The sequence below is a fragment of the Geospiza fortis genome, unplaced genomic scaffold (genome assembly GCF_000277835.1).
Source record: "Geospiza fortis unplaced genomic scaffold, GeoFor_1.0 scaffold237, whole genome shotgun sequence".
Classification (NCBI taxonomy): domain Eukaryota; kingdom Metazoa; phylum Chordata; class Aves; order Passeriformes; family Thraupidae; genus Geospiza; species Geospiza fortis.
The window spans coordinates 2,673,874-2,692,299 of NW_005054319.1; the positions used below are offsets into that span (position 1 = coordinate 2,673,874).

At 49.8% G+C, this 18,426-nt stretch overlaps 1 protein-coding gene across 1 annotated transcript in view; it reads left to right on the forward strand.

Annotated features, from left to right (window-relative positions):
- The window catches only part of ADAP1 (ArfGAP with dual PH domains 1), a 50,576-nt gene that overhangs the window by 2,057 nt on the left and 30,093 nt on the right, over positions 1-18,426 (forward strand). The window contains exons 2-3 of the mRNA XM_031056519.1: positions 10,021-10,151; positions 11,697-11,788. Coding sequence (XP_030912379.1) covers positions 11,700-11,788 — 89 coding nt within the window. The 5' untranslated portion in view covers positions 10,021-10,151; positions 11,697-11,699. The remainder of the gene's footprint in view (positions 1-10,020; positions 10,152-11,696; positions 11,789-18,426) is intronic.

Genomic DNA, 18,426 nt, shown 5'->3' on the forward strand with positions numbered 1-18,426 from the left:
AACACACGGGGACAACCGGAGGCAGCGCTGCGGACATCCTGCCCAGCAACCTTTGCCCAGCTGCCATCGATGGGTGCCTGCGCTGCGCAGGGAGCGGGGCTGGAATGGCTATAGACGTCTGCGTGTGCGGAGGGGAGAAAATCTGGGCTGGGAATGTCTTCTTCGCCTTTTGGATGGTGAATTTTTTGGGGTCGGGCCGTGGTGCTGTTGCTGAGCAGAGTCTGCGTGGGGTGGTGGGATCTGTCTTTGAGAGAACAACCTTAGAAAAATTGCAGAGCAAGTAACTTTCCTGGTTTTAAAAAGAAAAAAAAATCACCATGCAGAATAACCTAAATTTATATTAGCTTGAGCAGGATGGCTCTGAGGAGGGGTATAGAAAGGATGTCCTTCTCAGCCTCTGTCATCCTATAGGCTAAAGAAAAACCCAACACTTCAGCTGAGCCCTATTTTCCCAGCTATTGATTTCGTTAGGATGTCAAGATCTATTGCATACCGCTATCCAGCTCATGCCATTCCCAGCGGTTTTGCATCCCTAATCTGCATCCCAGGACACTGCAGTTCACTTTCAGATGCGTTGTGTTCTCCTGTTCCCAGCTGGAAAGGACAAAGAACTTTGGGCACAGCGTGAACGGCTTTGCAGCGCCGCCTGCTCCCACCCATCTGCTGCCGGCTGCTGCTGTCTGACTGTACCAGCCCACCTCCGAGGTGCCTTGCTGAGCACAGCTTGGGCTCCCCGAGTAGGTGTCTGCCTAAATTGTTCCTTCCTGGAGAAAACTTTACAAACCCGGGCCGTTTTCAGATCAGCAGGGTGATTCTCCTTCACCCTGTGGGTATAAAACATAAAGCCCCCAGGCAAAATGGGAACTTTCTCGGCATCACCAGGGTGGAGATGGAGCTGTAGGTCAATAAAATAGCTCCTATCAGGGTAAGGAGGTTGTTGTTAAAGGCACCAAAAGGGCTTGTAAAACAACAGAACCATACTTGGGTTTTGGTGACATTTGCATACAGAGATGTCTTAGTGAATCTGAAAGTCAGAGAATTTGGGCCAGTGTCTTTTGTAAGACAAGATGTGCTATATTAACATCACTCAGCCTCTTCTGAACCCTCATGGCATTACTTCCTTAGGGCCACCTCCCTGTTCATCAACCCAATTTCTATAGTGACTGCTTTGCTTCAGGTTCTTTGGCAAAGGAGAGCTATTCATGGTGCTGTAATGTGCTCCTCTGCCTGGGAGTGACAATAAACTTGAGATGCCCTGGGCTACTTAACACAAGATAATAACTTGTGTCTGTAGGTAGCACAGAAAATATTCAGCCTGAATTCAGCTATTCAGGCTGGGCAGGTGTGGCAGGCCAGCTCCTTCTGGGGATGAGGTAATGCAGCAGAGGCAGGATAAGTATCCAGAAAGGGGTGCGAGAATGGTCTTTGCTGAGAAGTGGGATGCACAAAAAGATAAAGGTGGCAGCTGACACTGGAAAAGTACCAAAACAGGGAAAATGAAGTGAGAAGGAAGGAAGAGGGAGGGTGTGGAATGAACAGAAGATGAGGGAAGCAGGGCAGACCTGTGCTTTCCCACATGTGAGTACCATCACGGGGCTGATCTGGTACAGCTGGGGGATGCCCAAGATCAGGGTTTGTTATTGCTGTTTCTCAGGTGGGTGAGTGCCTTTCCCTGAAATACTCTGTTAGTACAGGATCCATGATAAGAGGGAGCCATTTAGCTCAGGGATGCTCCTAACAAAGAATACGATGGGTTGGAAATGTAACAGGGGAAAATTCTGTTAGTCACTTTAATTTGTGTATTTGGAAGCCAGCTGGGTTTTCTTTTTCTTTTGGAAATATTTGTTCGAGAAATCAGCCAGCCAGTGAAAGTTTGTTTGTTTTTTTCCTTCCCTGCTGTCAAAATTGGTTATTTTCTTTTGTTACTGCTTTGGCATTTGGGAGAGGCTCAGTAGCCAGAGCCCTGAAGCACAGCTTGTCCCAGGTGTTCTGTGTCCTGTCACAAACCCCTGGTGCAATGGAGCTCTCAGCCTGGCATGGCTGGGCTAAGCTGTGACCACACAAAAGGCAAAGCCAGGGACAGACATGGGGCATCAGGGGAGGCTTTTCCTCCTGGGCTGGCTAAATAACTTCATCCCCTGCAGGATCAGCCCATCTCCTTGGGGACATCGGGGCACAACCTGCTGCTTTGGCAGAATTTGCCACTTGGTCATGGCTGAGGATTGTTGAAGTGACCAAGCCCTGTAAGGCTGCCCCCTTCCAGGTGTGTTTCCTTCAAGGATGTGCCCACTTGCACCTGGGTGGAAATGGGGATTGAATGTGGTGCTCAGGAAGGTCAGATCTGGGTCTTCCCCAGGATGTGGGTGTATGTCTGGCAAAAAAAAATTTCTTGTGTGAAACCAGAGGTTTCAAGCAGATTTTGAGGGATGTCTGAGATGGAGAGAACAGTCTAGCCATGGCAGCTGGGAATGCAGAAAGGATGCTAAAGTAGAAAGTGAAAATCAGAGTGTAAAATAACTGAGAGACTACATTTTTCACGTGCTGTTTTTTTGTGTTTGGAATTTTTTTTAGGTTTTTATTAATTGCATTTTTATAAAACCTTGAGTTGCAAAGAAAGGTTGTTTTGAATAAAAGATATTTCAGTTGCAGAAAATGTCATCGATCTGTAATGCATAATGAGGCTGCCTTGGTTACATCTTGGGGACTGAATTCTGGGGTAGGAGCCACTAATAAAGTCATTAAATGGGGCTTTGGGTCCTCTGTCATTACACACTTCTGTGTCCTGGCTGTTGTGTTTTTTGTGGCTTTAAAGCTGTGCTCTCTCAGTGAAGACAGCATGGTAAATGCAGTCTTAAGTGCAAACTGAGCAATGTTACTGAATTGCTGGTGTGTAATGGCTCTCTGTGCATTAGAATAATCTTTTTTTCTTCAAGACTAATGTGGCAGTTCAGCCTTTCCTTTTTCTAAATGATTCTTTGTCTCAGGCAATCTTTCCTCACATCATAAGACGGATGGTTATCTCAGGGCATAACAAGACCTTGAGTATTTCTCTCTTTATTTTTCTATGACTTAGGCTCGTGTTTCCATGGAGTGAGAATTATTTTACATTGTAGGAGGACAGAGAGGCTCTGAAGACAGAAATGGAAATCCCATCAAAGCAATCCTGCAGTTTAAACCCTCCAGCAGCAGTTTACATGGCTTGTTATCATTTTATCTTTCTTATTTGGGATGGATTACTGGGACGTGGATCCTGGCTAACACTGCCCTCCGTGCCTGAGGCCCCGAGGGGGTGAAGGATGGAGGAAGAGCAGAAGGCTCACGCTGGAGGGGAGTCTGGAATTGGAGCTTTGTGCTGCAGAGCCGAGCAGATCTGGTGTAACAGTGCCTCTGGAAGGCTGAGGTGGTTGTAAACACCTTTTCCTTCTCAGTCCTACAGCAGGTGAAGCTTTTCCACTCCCTGGGTGTCAGCAAGTGAGGGCGGTGATTACAGGGAAACGCCTGAGCGCTGGGGGTTGCTGAGGATTGAGGAGGGCACTGATTGATCTCAGCCCTCTCCTCCCTCCCTCCCTTCTGCTCCTGAAAACCCAGATGGGGAAGGTGACTGAGCCCCCGGGTGCTGCCAAGGGCTGCCCATCCCCTCGGGGACTGACGGGGCTCTGCCTCGCAGCTCTTCCCTCTCTTGCCCCCTCTGCCTCCCACTGGAAAGCTGTTCCAGATTCTGCTGCTCCAATGGTGTGAAACGGGATTTTCATCATCCAGCTCAAAGTGGAAACTTGTTCCTGCACCTCCATTGTCCTCTCACTTAAAAACGGATTTTTTTTCTTTTTTTTGTTTTTTAAATTTTTTTGTGGTTTTTTTTTGTTTTGGTTTTGCTGGAGTTTTTTTTTTCCTTTCTTTTCTTTTTTTCTTTTTTTCTCTCTTTTTTTCTTTTTTTCTTTTTTTTCCCTTTCTTTTCTTTTTTCTGTTTTTCTCTCTTTTTTTCTTTTTTCTTTTTTTTTCCTTTTTTCCCTTTTGTTTTTGTTTTTGTTTTTTTGTCCCTCCAAATTGACCAGCCCTTCTCCCCAGCTGTAAGCAGAGGGGTAAGAAGGAAAAAAAAATTAAAAATCCCACAGCAGTTGTGTGTTTAGCTCAATGCCACTTTCTGCGGGGGAAAAAGGGCTTTTTGGAACAAAGGAGGTTTAATGTGATGGTGGTTTTTGTCCAGTCCTGGTGCCTGGGCTGCAGCACAATCGTGGGCTGCAGACAGTGGGAGGGGGCTGCTGGGACCTGCCAGCTGAATTAAAAGACCTTGGCAAGTTTAGTGCCTTCACTGAAAAATGTTCCTACTTAGAGAGGAGAGTTGGCGGGAGGTGGTTTGACTTCAGTGTTAACTCTTTTATTGTTATTTTTCAACACGCATGACCAGGGTCTGTTTATCAGCCTCCTGATCCTTCCCCAGAGTAAACAGCCACAGAACTCTGGTGCTGAACACGAGGTTCTCTGGCTCGGGCAGGGAGGAAAGGAGCAGCAAGCAGGAAAGGCTTTGTGCTTGTGTGGACTGCACTAAAATCCCTGTGGTTCTGCCCTGTATCAATGAGTCCCATTTCTAGTGCAGGGTAAAAAAGGGTTTGTTTTTCTGGAGAGGTCTCTTTACCACCTCAAACAGGAGAGGGTTCAGGAAAATCCACTGAATCTGCATCCCAAGCAAGGACCAGCTCCCCCTCAGCTGCAGTGGCAGGGATGCAGCAGGGTCAGGCCATCATTTGTGTGCTGGGGATGCGCTGCTGTGCATTGGCCTCTCATGTTTGCCTTCATCATCAGTATTGTGCTATAGGTAGTGATAAATGTGATTTAAGGCAAAAGGTGGAGCAGGAGCACCCAAATTCTGGGACTCTTTCAGTTCTTGCTCTTTTTTGCTTTGAGTCTGTTGCTGCTCTGCTTCATGGGATTTTGGATTGATGGTGTCTAGGGATTTTCAACTGGAACCCATGTTTATATTCTGGATACAGGAAATACTGATTATTTATTTTTTTAAATGTCCATTACCATCCAGCTTCCAATCTCTTTGGTTTCTGTAAGTTGTTCTGTGTCTTTTGTTGTTTTTTTTTCCATAATATTTTCTGTGTCTGGCTTTCATTTTTTTATTTTTCCCTAAGTTCAGGAATGCTGGGTTCAAGCTGCAGTGTTCACGGTTCACTGTGCTGGCTTTTCCTGAGGCTTTTGGTGGTAAAAAGGGCTGGGTGGACAAGTTAATTTCTGAATTTAGCTGAATTTAAAGCACACCAAGTGTTTTAGTTTTGTTTTGGGTGCTTCTCTAATCTCTGGCTATGCCTTTGCTTTCAGATGAATGAGATGGGAAAATACCAGACCAGTGCCCTTCTCCTGAGCTTAGTTTAGATTTGTTTGTTTCTTTAATTTTTAAAATGAAGCTGACTCATGTCTTAATTTTGAAAGGCATTATGATCTGTTTATGAGTTACCAGGAATCTCTACCACACTGGGCAGTGAAAGCCTTTTAGGGCTGGAATTGGTCATTCAGGATCAGAGTCTTTCTGCACTTACAGCAGTGTATTTGGTTTAATGTTCCCCTTGTTCCTCATTCATTTTTATTCCTTTTGGCTTGAAATAATGGAATAAAGTAATTTGTGGGGAACTTAGGCATGCTGGGGAGTTTTCATTAGGCTTCACTGCTGTTTGCTCAAAATTCTGGAGGCTTAGGAAAAAACCCATCTTTTTTGAGCAATGCCCAAAAAGCCCAGATTATGACATATTGCCATTTCATTGCACTTTTTTGGCATGTGCCCAGACAGAATAATAAAATTACTGAGCTCTCAGTAATGTCCAGCATGGAGAATATGTTCCAGCTGTTGAAGTGTCCAACAGCAAGGTGGGCTTCACCTGTCTGTGGAGGCCTCCACTAAAATGCAGCCTGGGGTCAGTGGCTCACTAAACTAATGGTGCTGCCCCAAAACTCAGTGTTTTCTGTGAAAATTTATTTTCATGTTTGATAAGATGTTGTCTTATCTCTGGTGCAGTCGTTGGAAGGGTTGGAGTCTGTGATAAGCCAAGGCTGGGGATCACTGGTGTTATCCTTGTCCCTGAGCTGAGAATTTGTGCTGGAGAGCAGAGAGAGGGCCCATGATGTGTTTGGGGAGCAGTGCAGCCCCTGAGAGCCCCAAAAAGGCTCTGCAGGAGCATCTCTGCAGCCGTGGGTGCTGGCCCTGCCTGGGGTGTGTCACCAGCCCCTGCAGACGTGTGGGTGAGGCCGAATCCTCCCTGGTTTCTTTGGAAATGGTGTCACGAGTGCAGGGAGTGGGGGAGAAGGGGAAGCAGCCTTGGCAGAGCCCTCCAGGAGCTGGGGAATCCTCCACCCCCTGCTTCCTGGCCACAGGCAGGGCTGTGCCACGGGGAGGTCACAGGGCAGCGCGAGCCCGAGGGCTGGCAGGGCTCTGCAACCCTTTGGTTTGTTCAGATGACGCTGAGAAATTGCTGTTGGCTTTCAGCTACAGCCTGGGAAGGTTTGGGCTGCCTTGCTGTCTGCTAGATGTCCTCAGCCAGGAGAGCAAGAGCCATGAGAAATCTGAAACTGTGGTCAGGGTGACATTTCAGAGAGACTTGCCCTGGCAGATCTGTTTGTTCTGGGGGTTCTCACTACCCAGCAATTTTCTGGATGGGGCTAAGTTGGTACCTGAGGTCGTTGAACTCTCCTCCTGCCTGGTGCTTCCCTTGGGACTAAACCCAGCTGGCAGATGTGGGTGGTTTTGGGCTGTGACGGGAGAGCATCACGCAACCAGCTGAGCATCCTCAGTTCCTCCACCCACCCTTGCCATGAACGACACATTTCTGAGACCAGAAGAGCAGTGAGGAGGAAGCTGCTATCAATTAATACCTGGCTGAGATGTGAATGGCCAGGGCCAGGTCTGGTGGGGCAGGTGAAATGTGCATTTCTGACAGGGTGCTCCTTGAAATCTGCTCCTTGAAATCAATCAGATTGAATATTTAAATGCGGGACACTGGTGGTGTTGGATGGACATGGATTTGGGTCTAGGCAGAAGGGGAAATGCTGCAGAGAGGGTGACCAGGAGGAGAGAGCTGCTGGCTCTAAAGCCAGGTGTGACTAAGCCTGTTGCTTGAGGTGCTGTTTGCCCATGCCAAGGAGGGACAGCTCGGATATGAGCAACCTGGTGGCCACTGCAGCTGGAGTTTCCTCCAGGATCTTCTTGCAGGATGTTCCTCCACCAGAATGTGCCCCCTCCCAGGCTGGAGGAAGGTGTGCAGTGTCCTGGTCCTGTCACACACAGCAGGGCAGGCAGGGCAGGGGTTCCTTCCTGGGGAGGACTTTGGAAGCCTGACTCCACAAAGCTGCAGACAGCATGAAGAAATCCACCTGCATGCCTGAGATAAATCTGGTAACATTAAAGAGGCATTGGGGCTCCCAATAAAACATGTTTGATTGGCCATGCATACTTTGAGCCCTGTTTCCCTGCGTTGGGCAGTGCTTTGATCAGATCTCCTTGCTCTGGGAAGGTTTGAGCTCAGTTATCCTGGAGGGGCTGTGCTGAGCCCAGGGACCCAGCTCCGGCTTTGCTGCCTCAGCTTCCTCACCACTGCCATGGCTCTGTCCTCTGGACCTTCTTACCATTCTGATCCTCTGCTTTAAGGGCATTGATGGCTCTTTGAACATGAGACCCTGCTCTTTCACCTTGCTTGCACCCTTGGGACCCTTCAGCAGTGGTGAACCTGGGGATGGTTTTGTGGCAGGAAGTTTGGAGGGCCCTAGGCTTTGATTACAAACATGTTTGGAGATGAGAGAGGACAATATGATGAGTTAGAGCACAGAAAGTGCCTGAGCATGCAAAACTTTTGATTCTTGCTGCCAGCCCGTTAACTGGCCACAGTCTTTGAGGTTGGAATGAGTGGGGGGCATGATCTGGGATGGGATGTGAAGCTGTGGGATCAGCAGGGTGGGCAGCGCCAGGCCCTTAGATCAATCTGACTGCTTTTGTACTTGCCAGGCTTGGGGTGTAGTCACTGGGGTCTCTGGTGAGGATAGGAGACCATGTGAAACAGAAAAAAACCCCATCTTTGTGTCTGCTGCTGGCTGATGGGACTTGTGCCAGCTCGGGAATTTGCTCCCCTCTGCCATGTGGGCACCCAGCTGTGTCTGCTGGGAATCCTCATTCAGCACTGGGGTTTGCATCTGAGCACAGCCACCTCTGGAGGCCTGAACTGCTCTTGCCAGGGTGTGCTGGGGGAGCCTGGTGGCTGTCCCTGCAGGCAGGGCCGGTGGCTGTCCCTGCAGGCCGGGCCGGGCCGGTGGCTGTCCCTGCAGGCCGGGCCGGGCCGGTGGCTGTCCCTGCAGGCCGGGCCGGGCCGGTGGCTGTCCCTGCAGGCCGGGCCGGGCCGGTGGCTGTCCCTGCAGGCCGGGCCGGGCCGGTGGCTGTCCCTGCAGGCCGGGCCGGGCCGGTGGCTGTCCCTGCAGGCCGGGCCGGGCCGGTGGCTGTCCCTGCAGGCCGGGCCGGGCCGGTGGCTGTCCCTGCAGGCCGGGCCGGGCCGGTGGCTGTCCCTGCAGGCCGGGCCGGGCCGGTGGCTGTCCCTGCAGGCCGGGCCGGGCCGGTGGCTGTCCCTGCAGGCCGGGCCGGGCCGGTGGCTGTCCCTGCAGGCCGGGCCGGGCCGGTGGCTGTCCCTGCAGGCCGGGCCGGGCCGGTGGCTGTCCCTGCAGGCCGGGCCGGGCCGGTGGCTGTCCCTGCAGGCCGGGCCGGGCCGGTGGCTGTCCCTGCAGGCCGGGCCGGGCCGGTGGCTGTCCCTGCAGGCCGGGCCGGGCCGGTGGCTGTCCCTGCAGGCCGGGCCGGGCCGGTGGCTGTCCCTGCAGGCCGGGCCGGGCCGGTGGCTGTCCCTGCAGGCCGGGCAGGGCTAGTGGCAGCCCTTGCCTCCCCTCAGAGCTGAGCTGCCCCATGCCAGCCTGCTCCCTGCACTGACACAGCCAGAGCATTAAATATGGATAAGGAGGAGGAAGCACATCCCCTTGCCTTTTATAAATAATTGCTGTGCTGTGGGCAGTGAGGGTTCAGGGGAGGAATAAATGGATGATGAGGGGCTGGCAGAGACCTGTCCTTACCCCTGGACAGCCTGGTGCCATGGGGTGGCTGAGGGGCTGCCAGCCCTGTGGCTTTGGGCAGGATGGAGGATTTGGTGCCTGCCTGGGTGACCTGCAGTGAAACTCGTGCTGCTGGGGCACAGCTGGAGCTGCAGGGGCTGACATTTGCCTTGGAGTTCAAACAAAGGTCCCTGTATTGGCTTCATTGGCAAGGCAGTGCCAGGGACACTGCTGGATGTGTCCTGCTCCTGCTCCTGCCCTCCTCCTGTCCCTGTGTCTCCCTGCTCCAGGGAGGAATTTGGAGGCAAGGGGCTGTTTACAGTGCTTTGTGTGAGATGTCAGCCCGGGGCTGTAAACACTGCATGGTTTTGCTGAGAGAAAGTACAGAGCTACCACTGGTGGCATTTTTCCAGTGAGGCAAGGGCTGGAAACCTCCTGGCATGGAGGGCTGGGCTGCTGGGAGCTGCAGCTGTGGGAGGAAAATCTCTGTGTGGAGCACATGTAATAAATAAATAAAAAGGGAGCAGCAGAGCGGCTTCCCTGAGCTGATGTAGTTTCTGTTCCATGCAGTTTTTGAGTGGAATTTCCTCGTGAGAGAAGGATATTCCCCTCCTGTCTTTGTGTGAGCATGGAGTGAGCTATGGAGGTCTCGGGCACATGCAGCTGTCTGTATATTGGGGTTTGGGGAATAACAGCTGCATTGGGGATTGCAATCTGTTAATTGTTAGTTTAATTTGTATTCCTATGAATAGAAATGTTTATTTTCCTTGTCTATTTACCTGATGCCTTTAGACTCGGGGACATCAGACCTGGTGACTCCTGACCCCCCCTGCCATGCCCTGAGCTCCTGACCCCCCCTGCCATGCCCTGTCTCTGCCTCCCTCCTGCTGCCCTGAATCCAAAAGCTCACTTGAGTGCAATTCCCTCTTTCCTTTTTGCTTCCAGACCCAGACTGGGCATCCCACAGCCTGGGGATCTTCATCTGCCTGAGCTGCTCGGGCATCCACCGCAGCATCCCGCAGGTCAGCAAGGTGAAGTCGGTGCGCCTGGACGAGTGGGACGATGCCCAGGTGGAGGTATGTGCCCTGCCCTGCCCTGCCAGGGCCCCTGACAGGCCTTTGGGCTCTTCCCTCCCTAAAGATGCCACAAGAAATGGGGTGTCACAAAGCAGGTCTAGGTAGTGAATGTGGGAGCGAGGTTTGGTGCTGATTGAAGTACAGTACCCATACCGTGAAGGATTTCCTCACCCCTATAAAGATGTCAGTGAAATAGCATATAAAAATACTAATTTTTAATGAATTGTCTTCTCTTGTTTCTTTCTTCTTCTCAATGTTTCTTACAGACTAGACCTGTCTGCCTAGTCTACCATCACTCCTGCCCAGCTCAGCTGTCTCTGGCCTTGTTCCTCTTAAATTCACAGCTTGGAAAACCAAACCCTCACAGTATAAATTCTCTCTATTTATGCCCCACACCTGCCTGGATTTCTGTGGTGCTGCTAAAGGCACCCAGGAAACCTTTCTGCTTTGACTGCTGGTGTCTTCAAAGGCATGAAGGACTCTACCAGTCATTGATTTCTGTCTTCTTTGTGTAGAGTTGAGGTTTTTTCTGAAAGCTGCACCTCATGGAGTTGTGTGTTTTATCACAAAAGGCCTTAGTGTTCCATGGATTTTTCCTTCCCTGGTATTTTTTGGGGGAATAGATTGAATCTATAAATGTGAGAAATCAAAACCATGACAAACCATAATAATAATAATAATAATAATAAAAAAGCTTAGCTGCTTGTTATGTTTGTACGCTTGGCATTTGACACAAAACAAAATGTATTTAGCATGGCTGCCTGGAAAAGAATGGGATTTTTACACTTATAAAGTGAATTTCAAAAAACAAAATACATGAATAAGGAAATAAGTAGTTTTCTTTGCTGAGTTCTCAACCAGCCATTTGTGTATCAGCAGAAAAGGAGGGCTGTCAGGGGAGATAGAAATATTATATATTTATTTATTGGAAAGGAGGGCTGTCAAGGGAGATAGAACTTTTATATATTTATTTATTTGTTTGTTTATTTATTTGTCTATCACTTCAAGCTCCTTCCTGAGGTAGCTGCAATGACTTCGCAAAAACAAACTCATTCTTTTGGCACAAGTGATGTGATCTGAGGCACGGGATGTGTTGTCAGAGGCAATCACCCTGCTGGAGCTGTAACACATGGAGACTAAAAGCCAGTGGGGGGTTTTTCCCTCTGGTTACCTAATCCCCATCTTGGATTCCTGGGATCCATCTGATTCCCATGCCTGAGGGGGAAATGTCACTGTGTGCTGCCTCCTGCTCTTGTGGGGATCATGCTGGTGGAGCTGGGGCATGTCCTCAGCATCATTTTAATCTGTAGGACCCCTAGCAATATTAACCAATATTTATTTGCAATAATAACCAATATTTATTTGCAATAATAACGAATATTTATTTGCAGCAGCCCTTCTGTGCACAGTCCTGGGTGAACCTCTCAGTAAGAGAACAGGTCCCCCATCCCAATAATTTTATTGCTCTGTAGAAGTAAGAGAGTGTAAAAGAAAATACTGTTAAAGTTTTCTTAATTCTTTCTGGTTTTTTTTCTCTTTTTACAGTTTATGGCCTCGAATGGAAACAATGTAGCAAAAGCAAAATATGAATCTAAAATGCCACCGTTTTATTATAAACCAACGTATCTTGACTGCCAGTAAGTAAATACCTCTGCTGGTAAACAACATTTATTTGTTTGTGCAGCTGCAGCCTCTGTAATACTTTAGTTTTAGCATAAGACTTTTTTTTTCCCCAATGGGGGTTTCATTTATAAAAGGTCCTGAAAGTGTTTTTCCTTCTGCACACATATGGTAGAGTTTATGCTACGTGTGGGATCTTATTTAATAAGTACAGTTGAGATGATGCAGGGGAGTCAATAGTTTGTCTGTTCCCCAGGCTCTTCCAAGTTTCTAGAGCTGCAAGGATGCCAATTTCTACCCATTGATTTCCTCTGCCTTTTCAAATCCCCCTTCTGCATCAAGGCAGAACTTGCTAATCTGCTGTGTGAGATGCTGGGTTATTTGTAATGCAGAAATACTGGGGTTTCTGTTGGGTTTTTTTCCACCTAGATGACAAATAATCCCCTCCCTGGAGGCAGCTAAAAGGCTGTGTCTCCCATAGAGTGTGGAATAACATCCCTAGAGAGCTGGGGTGACTTTGGGGAGCAAGAAGCTGAGCAGCCAGAATGTGCTCTGCCATCCAGGGTGCAAGGGGATGAACAGCATTTGGCTTTTAGGGTAACAAGATGGTTTTTTATTTTTGTGTGAATGGAGCTGCCTGGCCTGACAAGAAAAAACCATCCATTTATGCAATGTTCTGAGCTCCAGAGTCCCAGCAGTTTGGCTGTGCCATTTTGAGACTTGTATGCGCTTGTCACGTTGGGGTTGGAGAAGCAAGATTGGTAGGAGAAACAATTCTGGGGGATTTTGTTTGCTCCCAACTCTCAGTTGAGTTCATGCTCCTCTCTGATGGTGCTCAGCTTGCCCAGGGGCAGAGTCCTGGTTCTTTCCATGGCCTGTCCCTGCCTGAGGGGTGCAGAGTTCGTGCTGGAGGAGGGAGCAGGGCAGGTCCCTGCAGCCTGGGGTGTCCTGAGATCTGGGTACCAACCACACCTGGCCCTCCTCGCACAGGGAGAGACAGCAGGAGCTGCTGGAGCAGCCTGGAGAGCAGGAGCATCCCCATTGCTGCTGCTGTGGGCTGGCAGCAGTGTCTGTGCCTGGTGCTGTGTCCTGCTTGGCCAGTGCAGCTCAGCCCTGCTGCTGGGCTGTTCCCTCCCTCCATCCTGCAGAGCTGTGTCACTCTGGGGAGCTCTGCCAGGCACTGGCTCAGCTCCAGCCAGGGCTATGTGAGCTCACAGGGACCCTGCTGGGGCTGTGGGAGCTCACAGGGACCCTGCTGGGGCTGTGTGAGCTCACAGGGACCCTGCTGGTGCTGTGGGAGCTCACAGGGACCTTCTGGAGCTGTGTGAGCTCACAGGGACCCTCTCAGGGCGTGGGAAGCTCACAGGGACCTTCTGGAGCTGTGTGAGCTCACAGGGACCCAGCCAGGGCTGTGTGAGCTCACAGGGACCCAGCCAGGGCTGTGTGAGCTCACAGGGACCCTGCCGGGGTTGTGTGAGCTCACAGGGACCCTGTCAGGGCTGTGTGAGCTCACAGGGACCTTCTGGAGCTGTGTGAGCTCACAGGGACCCTCTGGGGCAGCCACTCCATCCACAGCCTGTGCCCATGGCTGATGGAGCAGCACCGTGCTGGGCTGGGAACCTGTGAGGAGCAGGGGATTGAGAGGATTTGTTGTTCTTGGTTATTTCCTGATTCATTGGGAGGATGAGGCAAGGCCAGTCTTCCTGGGAGCAGCTGGAAGACAAATTTCTGACCCTTTTCTGGTCCCAGCTTGCTGTGCCTGTTCTGCACGGGGACAATTCCCAGCCTGCACGGCCTGGTTGCAATGCTCAGCCTGGAGCTCTGCCCTGCTAGGGGCTCTCTGGACACAGCAGCAGGGTGCACTGGGATGGATGTGACCTCTCAGAGGAGCAGAGAATCTCCTGGCCCTGCTGCAGGACCAGCGCTGTGGGCGCACTACACCTGTCTCAAGGATGCTGTGCCCAGTTGTGTTTTTCTAGTTCAGGGCTCTCTATGCCTCTCAAGATCATGCTGAACAAGTGCAGGGGAGTGCTGCTTGTTCCAGGGATGTAAATTTAGCTTTTCCCCCGCCTCGCTGCAGTCCAGTCACTGCAAGAGCATGAGCTGTTCCCAGCCTGCAGCCCTGGGAAGCATCTCCATGGGTGACACCTCCATCCAGCACTGAAATTATTCCAGCCATGTTCTGCAGCACTGAGAGCTTTTGGTGCTTCTCATTCCAGCAGCTGCAGTGCCTGGGCAGCTCTTTGTTCATTTGAAGCTTCTCAATTTTATAATGCTGTTTCTGGAATCCCTCTGCTTTGGTTGCATGAGGAATTGTGAAGTTTGGGGGAAGAAGTGCTGCAGTGCCAGCTTGTCCTTTTCTCTTCTTGCCTACAGTGCTGTGGTTGGCTCTTTGGGAAATTCATGGTGTTTTCCTGCTGCATTTGGCTTCTGTATCCTCCAAAAACCCCATTGTAGCTTCCTGGTTCTGCATGGCACTTGGCACAGGTTTGAGAAGTTGGGGGGGTGCTCTGGAATTGCCCAGGGAAAGTTCATAGGTGAAAAAATTACCCCATCAAAAAAAAAAAAAACCAACAAACCAAAAAAACCCAAAACAAACAAAAAATCCCCTTCCTTCCTCTCATCTCCTCTGTCTGCCAGCACCCATGTTCCAGGGACAGTGACTAGAGCAGCTCCTGTTCCTCTGGGCAGTCCCTAACACTGAAATGAGTCCCAGACTCTGGGATGTTCCCAGACCACCACAACGTTGGCCCAAAGAGCTTTGGGTGTGGAATTTAAACCACAAAACCTCTCTCTGGATGGTCACAAGGGATCATGGCCCAGCTTGGTGCACCACAGCAGCAGATGGAGAGCTGTGAAAGAGATTTTTGTGGGGCAGACACATTGCAAGCACATGGCTGAGTTTTGAGTCACTACTCAGCAGCAGGTACTCACTCTTGAGTAAAAGCAAAGGGAAAAGGCTTTGTTCAGCCTTTTACTGGGCTGAAAACTGATAGAAGAAAGTGAGATAACCTCTTACTGGGCTTTTGCAGAGCTGGAAGTACATCCCTGTCCCTGCTACACTACATGGTTTTCTGTTGCTTGATTTGGGAATGCAGAGCCTCATCCTGTGGCATTGAGAAGGAGCTGCAGTGCTTTGCTCTGCTCCTGTCTCTGCTTGGATCAGTGGGAGCTGCATCTGCTCCTCATGCAGAGCAGTTCAGTGTCCTGGCTGTCAGCACAGGAAAATGGGGCAGGATGGGATGGATGGGCTCTGCTGGTTGTGGGGTATCTGAGACATCAGAGAGAGGCACACACCATCCATGCACTCATCCACAGAACAACAGTTATTGCTGAAGTGCCTTTTTGTATTGATTGAGATGTGTAGAGGGAAAATTGCCTGGGAAATCTCTGGATTTTTTTTTTAATAATTTGAAGTTTGGTACATTTGGTGGAGGAGCTACCAAGCCCATCTCCTCAATCTGGTGTGGGAAGGTCAGCAGGGTCCCTCCTCTGCCATGCCTGGGCTGCAAATTTCTCACCCCTTCCTCTGTCACCTCCTTTTGCCAGTGCTTCACAGATAATAAAAACTTTATAGATATAAAAAACTTAATTGCATAATCTCCACAGGGGTAAAATTGAGATTTGAGTCAGGTTCCTAGTTATTAATAAGGGTTTTCAGATTTTACATTCACAGCTTTCAGAAGTGCCTTGGGTGATGTCCTGGGTGTGAAGTTGCAGGTGCTGCAGTGTGGCCACTGGGAGTGGCTGCTCATGGTTTCACTCCCAAGTGGTGGAACCTCCTTGGTGGCTCAAATTGGGCATTGAGCCTCAGGAATTCTTCAGGTCACCCAAGTGCTGAGATCTGCCCACTCCTTCAATCCTGACCAGCCATGGGATTTTCTCTTGTTCATTTTCTCTTTGCTGGTAGCTTGTAAACTTGTTAATTCCTATTGATTCCTTTAATTTCCAAAGGAAATTGCTACAAGGTTAAGGTAGTACTGACAGAGGCTGTTTCCTACATGGTTTTAATTGGTGTTTAACCATTCTGAAAAATAGTGTTGGGGTGTAGTAGACAGTGCATGCAAAGCAATCAAACAAAAAAGGAGCCAGTTAGCATTTTGAGAATGTTGTGATTTTGCATGCTGAGAATCAGTTTTCACTTCTCCAAATCCATAATGCAAGGGTTTTATGCCTTGGGAGCCAAACCCCTGTGTTTGTGCTCTCCCCTGGCAGCCTGCTGTGGGGTGCTGCTCTTGGCAGGGGGATGCACATCAATGCTCAGGCTCTGCAAGCTGAGCTGATGCACAGAGAGCCTGAAGGAGCCCCCAGCTGTCTCATCCCTCCACAAAGCCCTTTAAAAGCAAGTCCTCACAGCAAGACCTTCCTAGATAGGAAAAGAGTGTGGAGCTAGACAGGCTTTTAGTCTCTGCTGCAGTGGCTCTCCTTGCAGTCTGAGCAAAGAATTTGGATTCTGACTTAAAATTTCATTAGAGCAGCTGTTTGACAGAAAGCTGGCATGGCTGCATCCATGAAGCTGCCTGTGGAAAGCATGTTGGCTTTTGCTGGAAAAACCTCTGACAAATTCCAGAAGCTACACATGTGGCTTCTGGAAATGGTGTTTCTGGATGACATTCACTTCTTTTGTCTTTCTTGGACTTGATGGTGCCTCACAAGGATGCAGTTAGGCAGGGGCAGTGTGGGGTGTTTGATGTCTTTTGGGCCACTTTCACCTCTGGCTGGGGTTTCTTGTCTGTCATGTGTCTCCAGAAAAGCCACAGCTTCTACGTGCAGCATCTGTGGGTGTGCTCTGGAGTGCACCAGCCAGCCCAGCTGAGAAAAAATCAGTCTTGGGGAAAAAATAAACTGGAGAGACTGAATTTGGCTGGCCAGCACCTCCACACAGCACACTGCAGCCATGCAGCCACAGTTTGATATTAAACTGCTTCAGCAGCTTTTCCTGCGGTGCTTTTTGCTGTGAGCTTTGAGTAGGTGGGACCAAGATCAAACTGCTCCAGTGGCTTCTTCTGGAACCTTCCTTGCTGCCCCTGGGCAGAGCCCTGGTGTTCATGTGGGTGGTCAGGAAAGCAAACAAGTGCCTGCAATGGTGTGGGCAGTGCTTTGTCAGCCTCTGGACCTGCTGTCCCTCACTCAAGCTCAGTCCTTTCCCATCTGGGGGATGAATTTTCCCTTATTCTGAAATGTGGGTTTCCTTAGTGTTTTGTTTTGTTGGTGGGGTTTTTTGATTTGCCTCTAGGTTTTTGATGAGTACAATGAATTTTCTGTTCTAATTGCCAAAAAATGACAAGTTCCCTCTAACCAGCAGCCTGACAGACTTTAGGTGGGCTGTTAAAGCTTTGGGAGTTGATCCTGAAAGCTGATGCATCTCCACAGTTTAGGAATGATGCACTTACATTTTTTTTAACAAACACAAATGATATGTTTGCTGATTTGTTACATTATCCTATCACCAGAAATGCAGTAAAATAGCAGGGGGCTGTTACTGCAGTCCTTTCTGGTCACAGAACTCCTTTTGGAGTCAAAGCTGGATTTGGATGGAGGCTCCTGTGTTGGGTATGTGGTGTCTGCCCTGGGTTACATACACATGTATTCATGCCTGGAAAAGTGCTTTTCAACTAAAACAGATATTTCTGAAGCTATTCTGAAGCTATTCTGAAGATATTCTGAAGAACCAATATTCTGAACATATATTTAAATTAAGATGAGGCCAGTAGTCTCCTGAAAGTGGTGGCTGTTTTCATACAATCCCTGCATGGTTTGAGGATCTTCTGCCCTGCATTTCCTCTCAGCTCCTGTAGCTCCCAGGGCACCTTCCTGCTCCTCTATGAATTCATCACAGCTGTGCTGGTGAAACTGGGGTTTAGCACCAGCAGCTTTTTATGGCAGGATTGCATCTAGTCCAAAAGAGAGTGAATGTGGTGAAATCCCTGCTCAGCTTCTCTCTTGCAGTAAAGGGAGATGGTGAGCTCCTCGCTGTCCTAGCTGGGTTTTTGTTTTGGTTTCTTTTACTGGAGTTGTTCTGCTTTCTATAAATAACCCCTGGAGCAGAAGCTGCATCTGGTAGCCTTGCACTGAGTTGTCCAAACTGTGGGCTGCTCTGTGATGTGTTCTGGATTTTGGGAAATTATTGCTGAAAGAGCCTGGGGTTGTGATGATAAGGAAAGGGGAAGAGTGTGTGAAGTGCCAGGAAGCTGCTGGGAAGGTGGCACAGCTGGATTCCCATTGGGCTTTGGGAAATTAAGGAGTTGCAGGCACTCCTGCTCAGAGCCAGATGTTGAGAGAGAACATTTTGCAGCTTCTCAGGGCTCCTCTTGGGGCGTGGTGCCTGCTGGCTGCCCCGGGGGTGCCCTCTTGCACAAGAGCTCTGGGGCCACTGCAGCAATGCTGTGGGCAGAGCTCTGGGCAGTCAGGGAAGTGCTCCCCCAGGGATGAGCCCTGCAGGGTGTCTGCTGCACAGCCTGCACCCTGCAGCAGGAGTGTTTACCCCAGGGATTAGCCCTGCACAGCCTGCACCCTGCAGCAGGAGTGTTTCCCACTGCTGCCCATGAACTCTCAGTTTATGCTGTGTTTAAAGCCCCATGCTGAAAGGCTGAACTCTCAGAATTCCAGAATTCAGAGCAGCTGCAGCTCCTGCTGGAGCCCCCTTCCGCAAGCC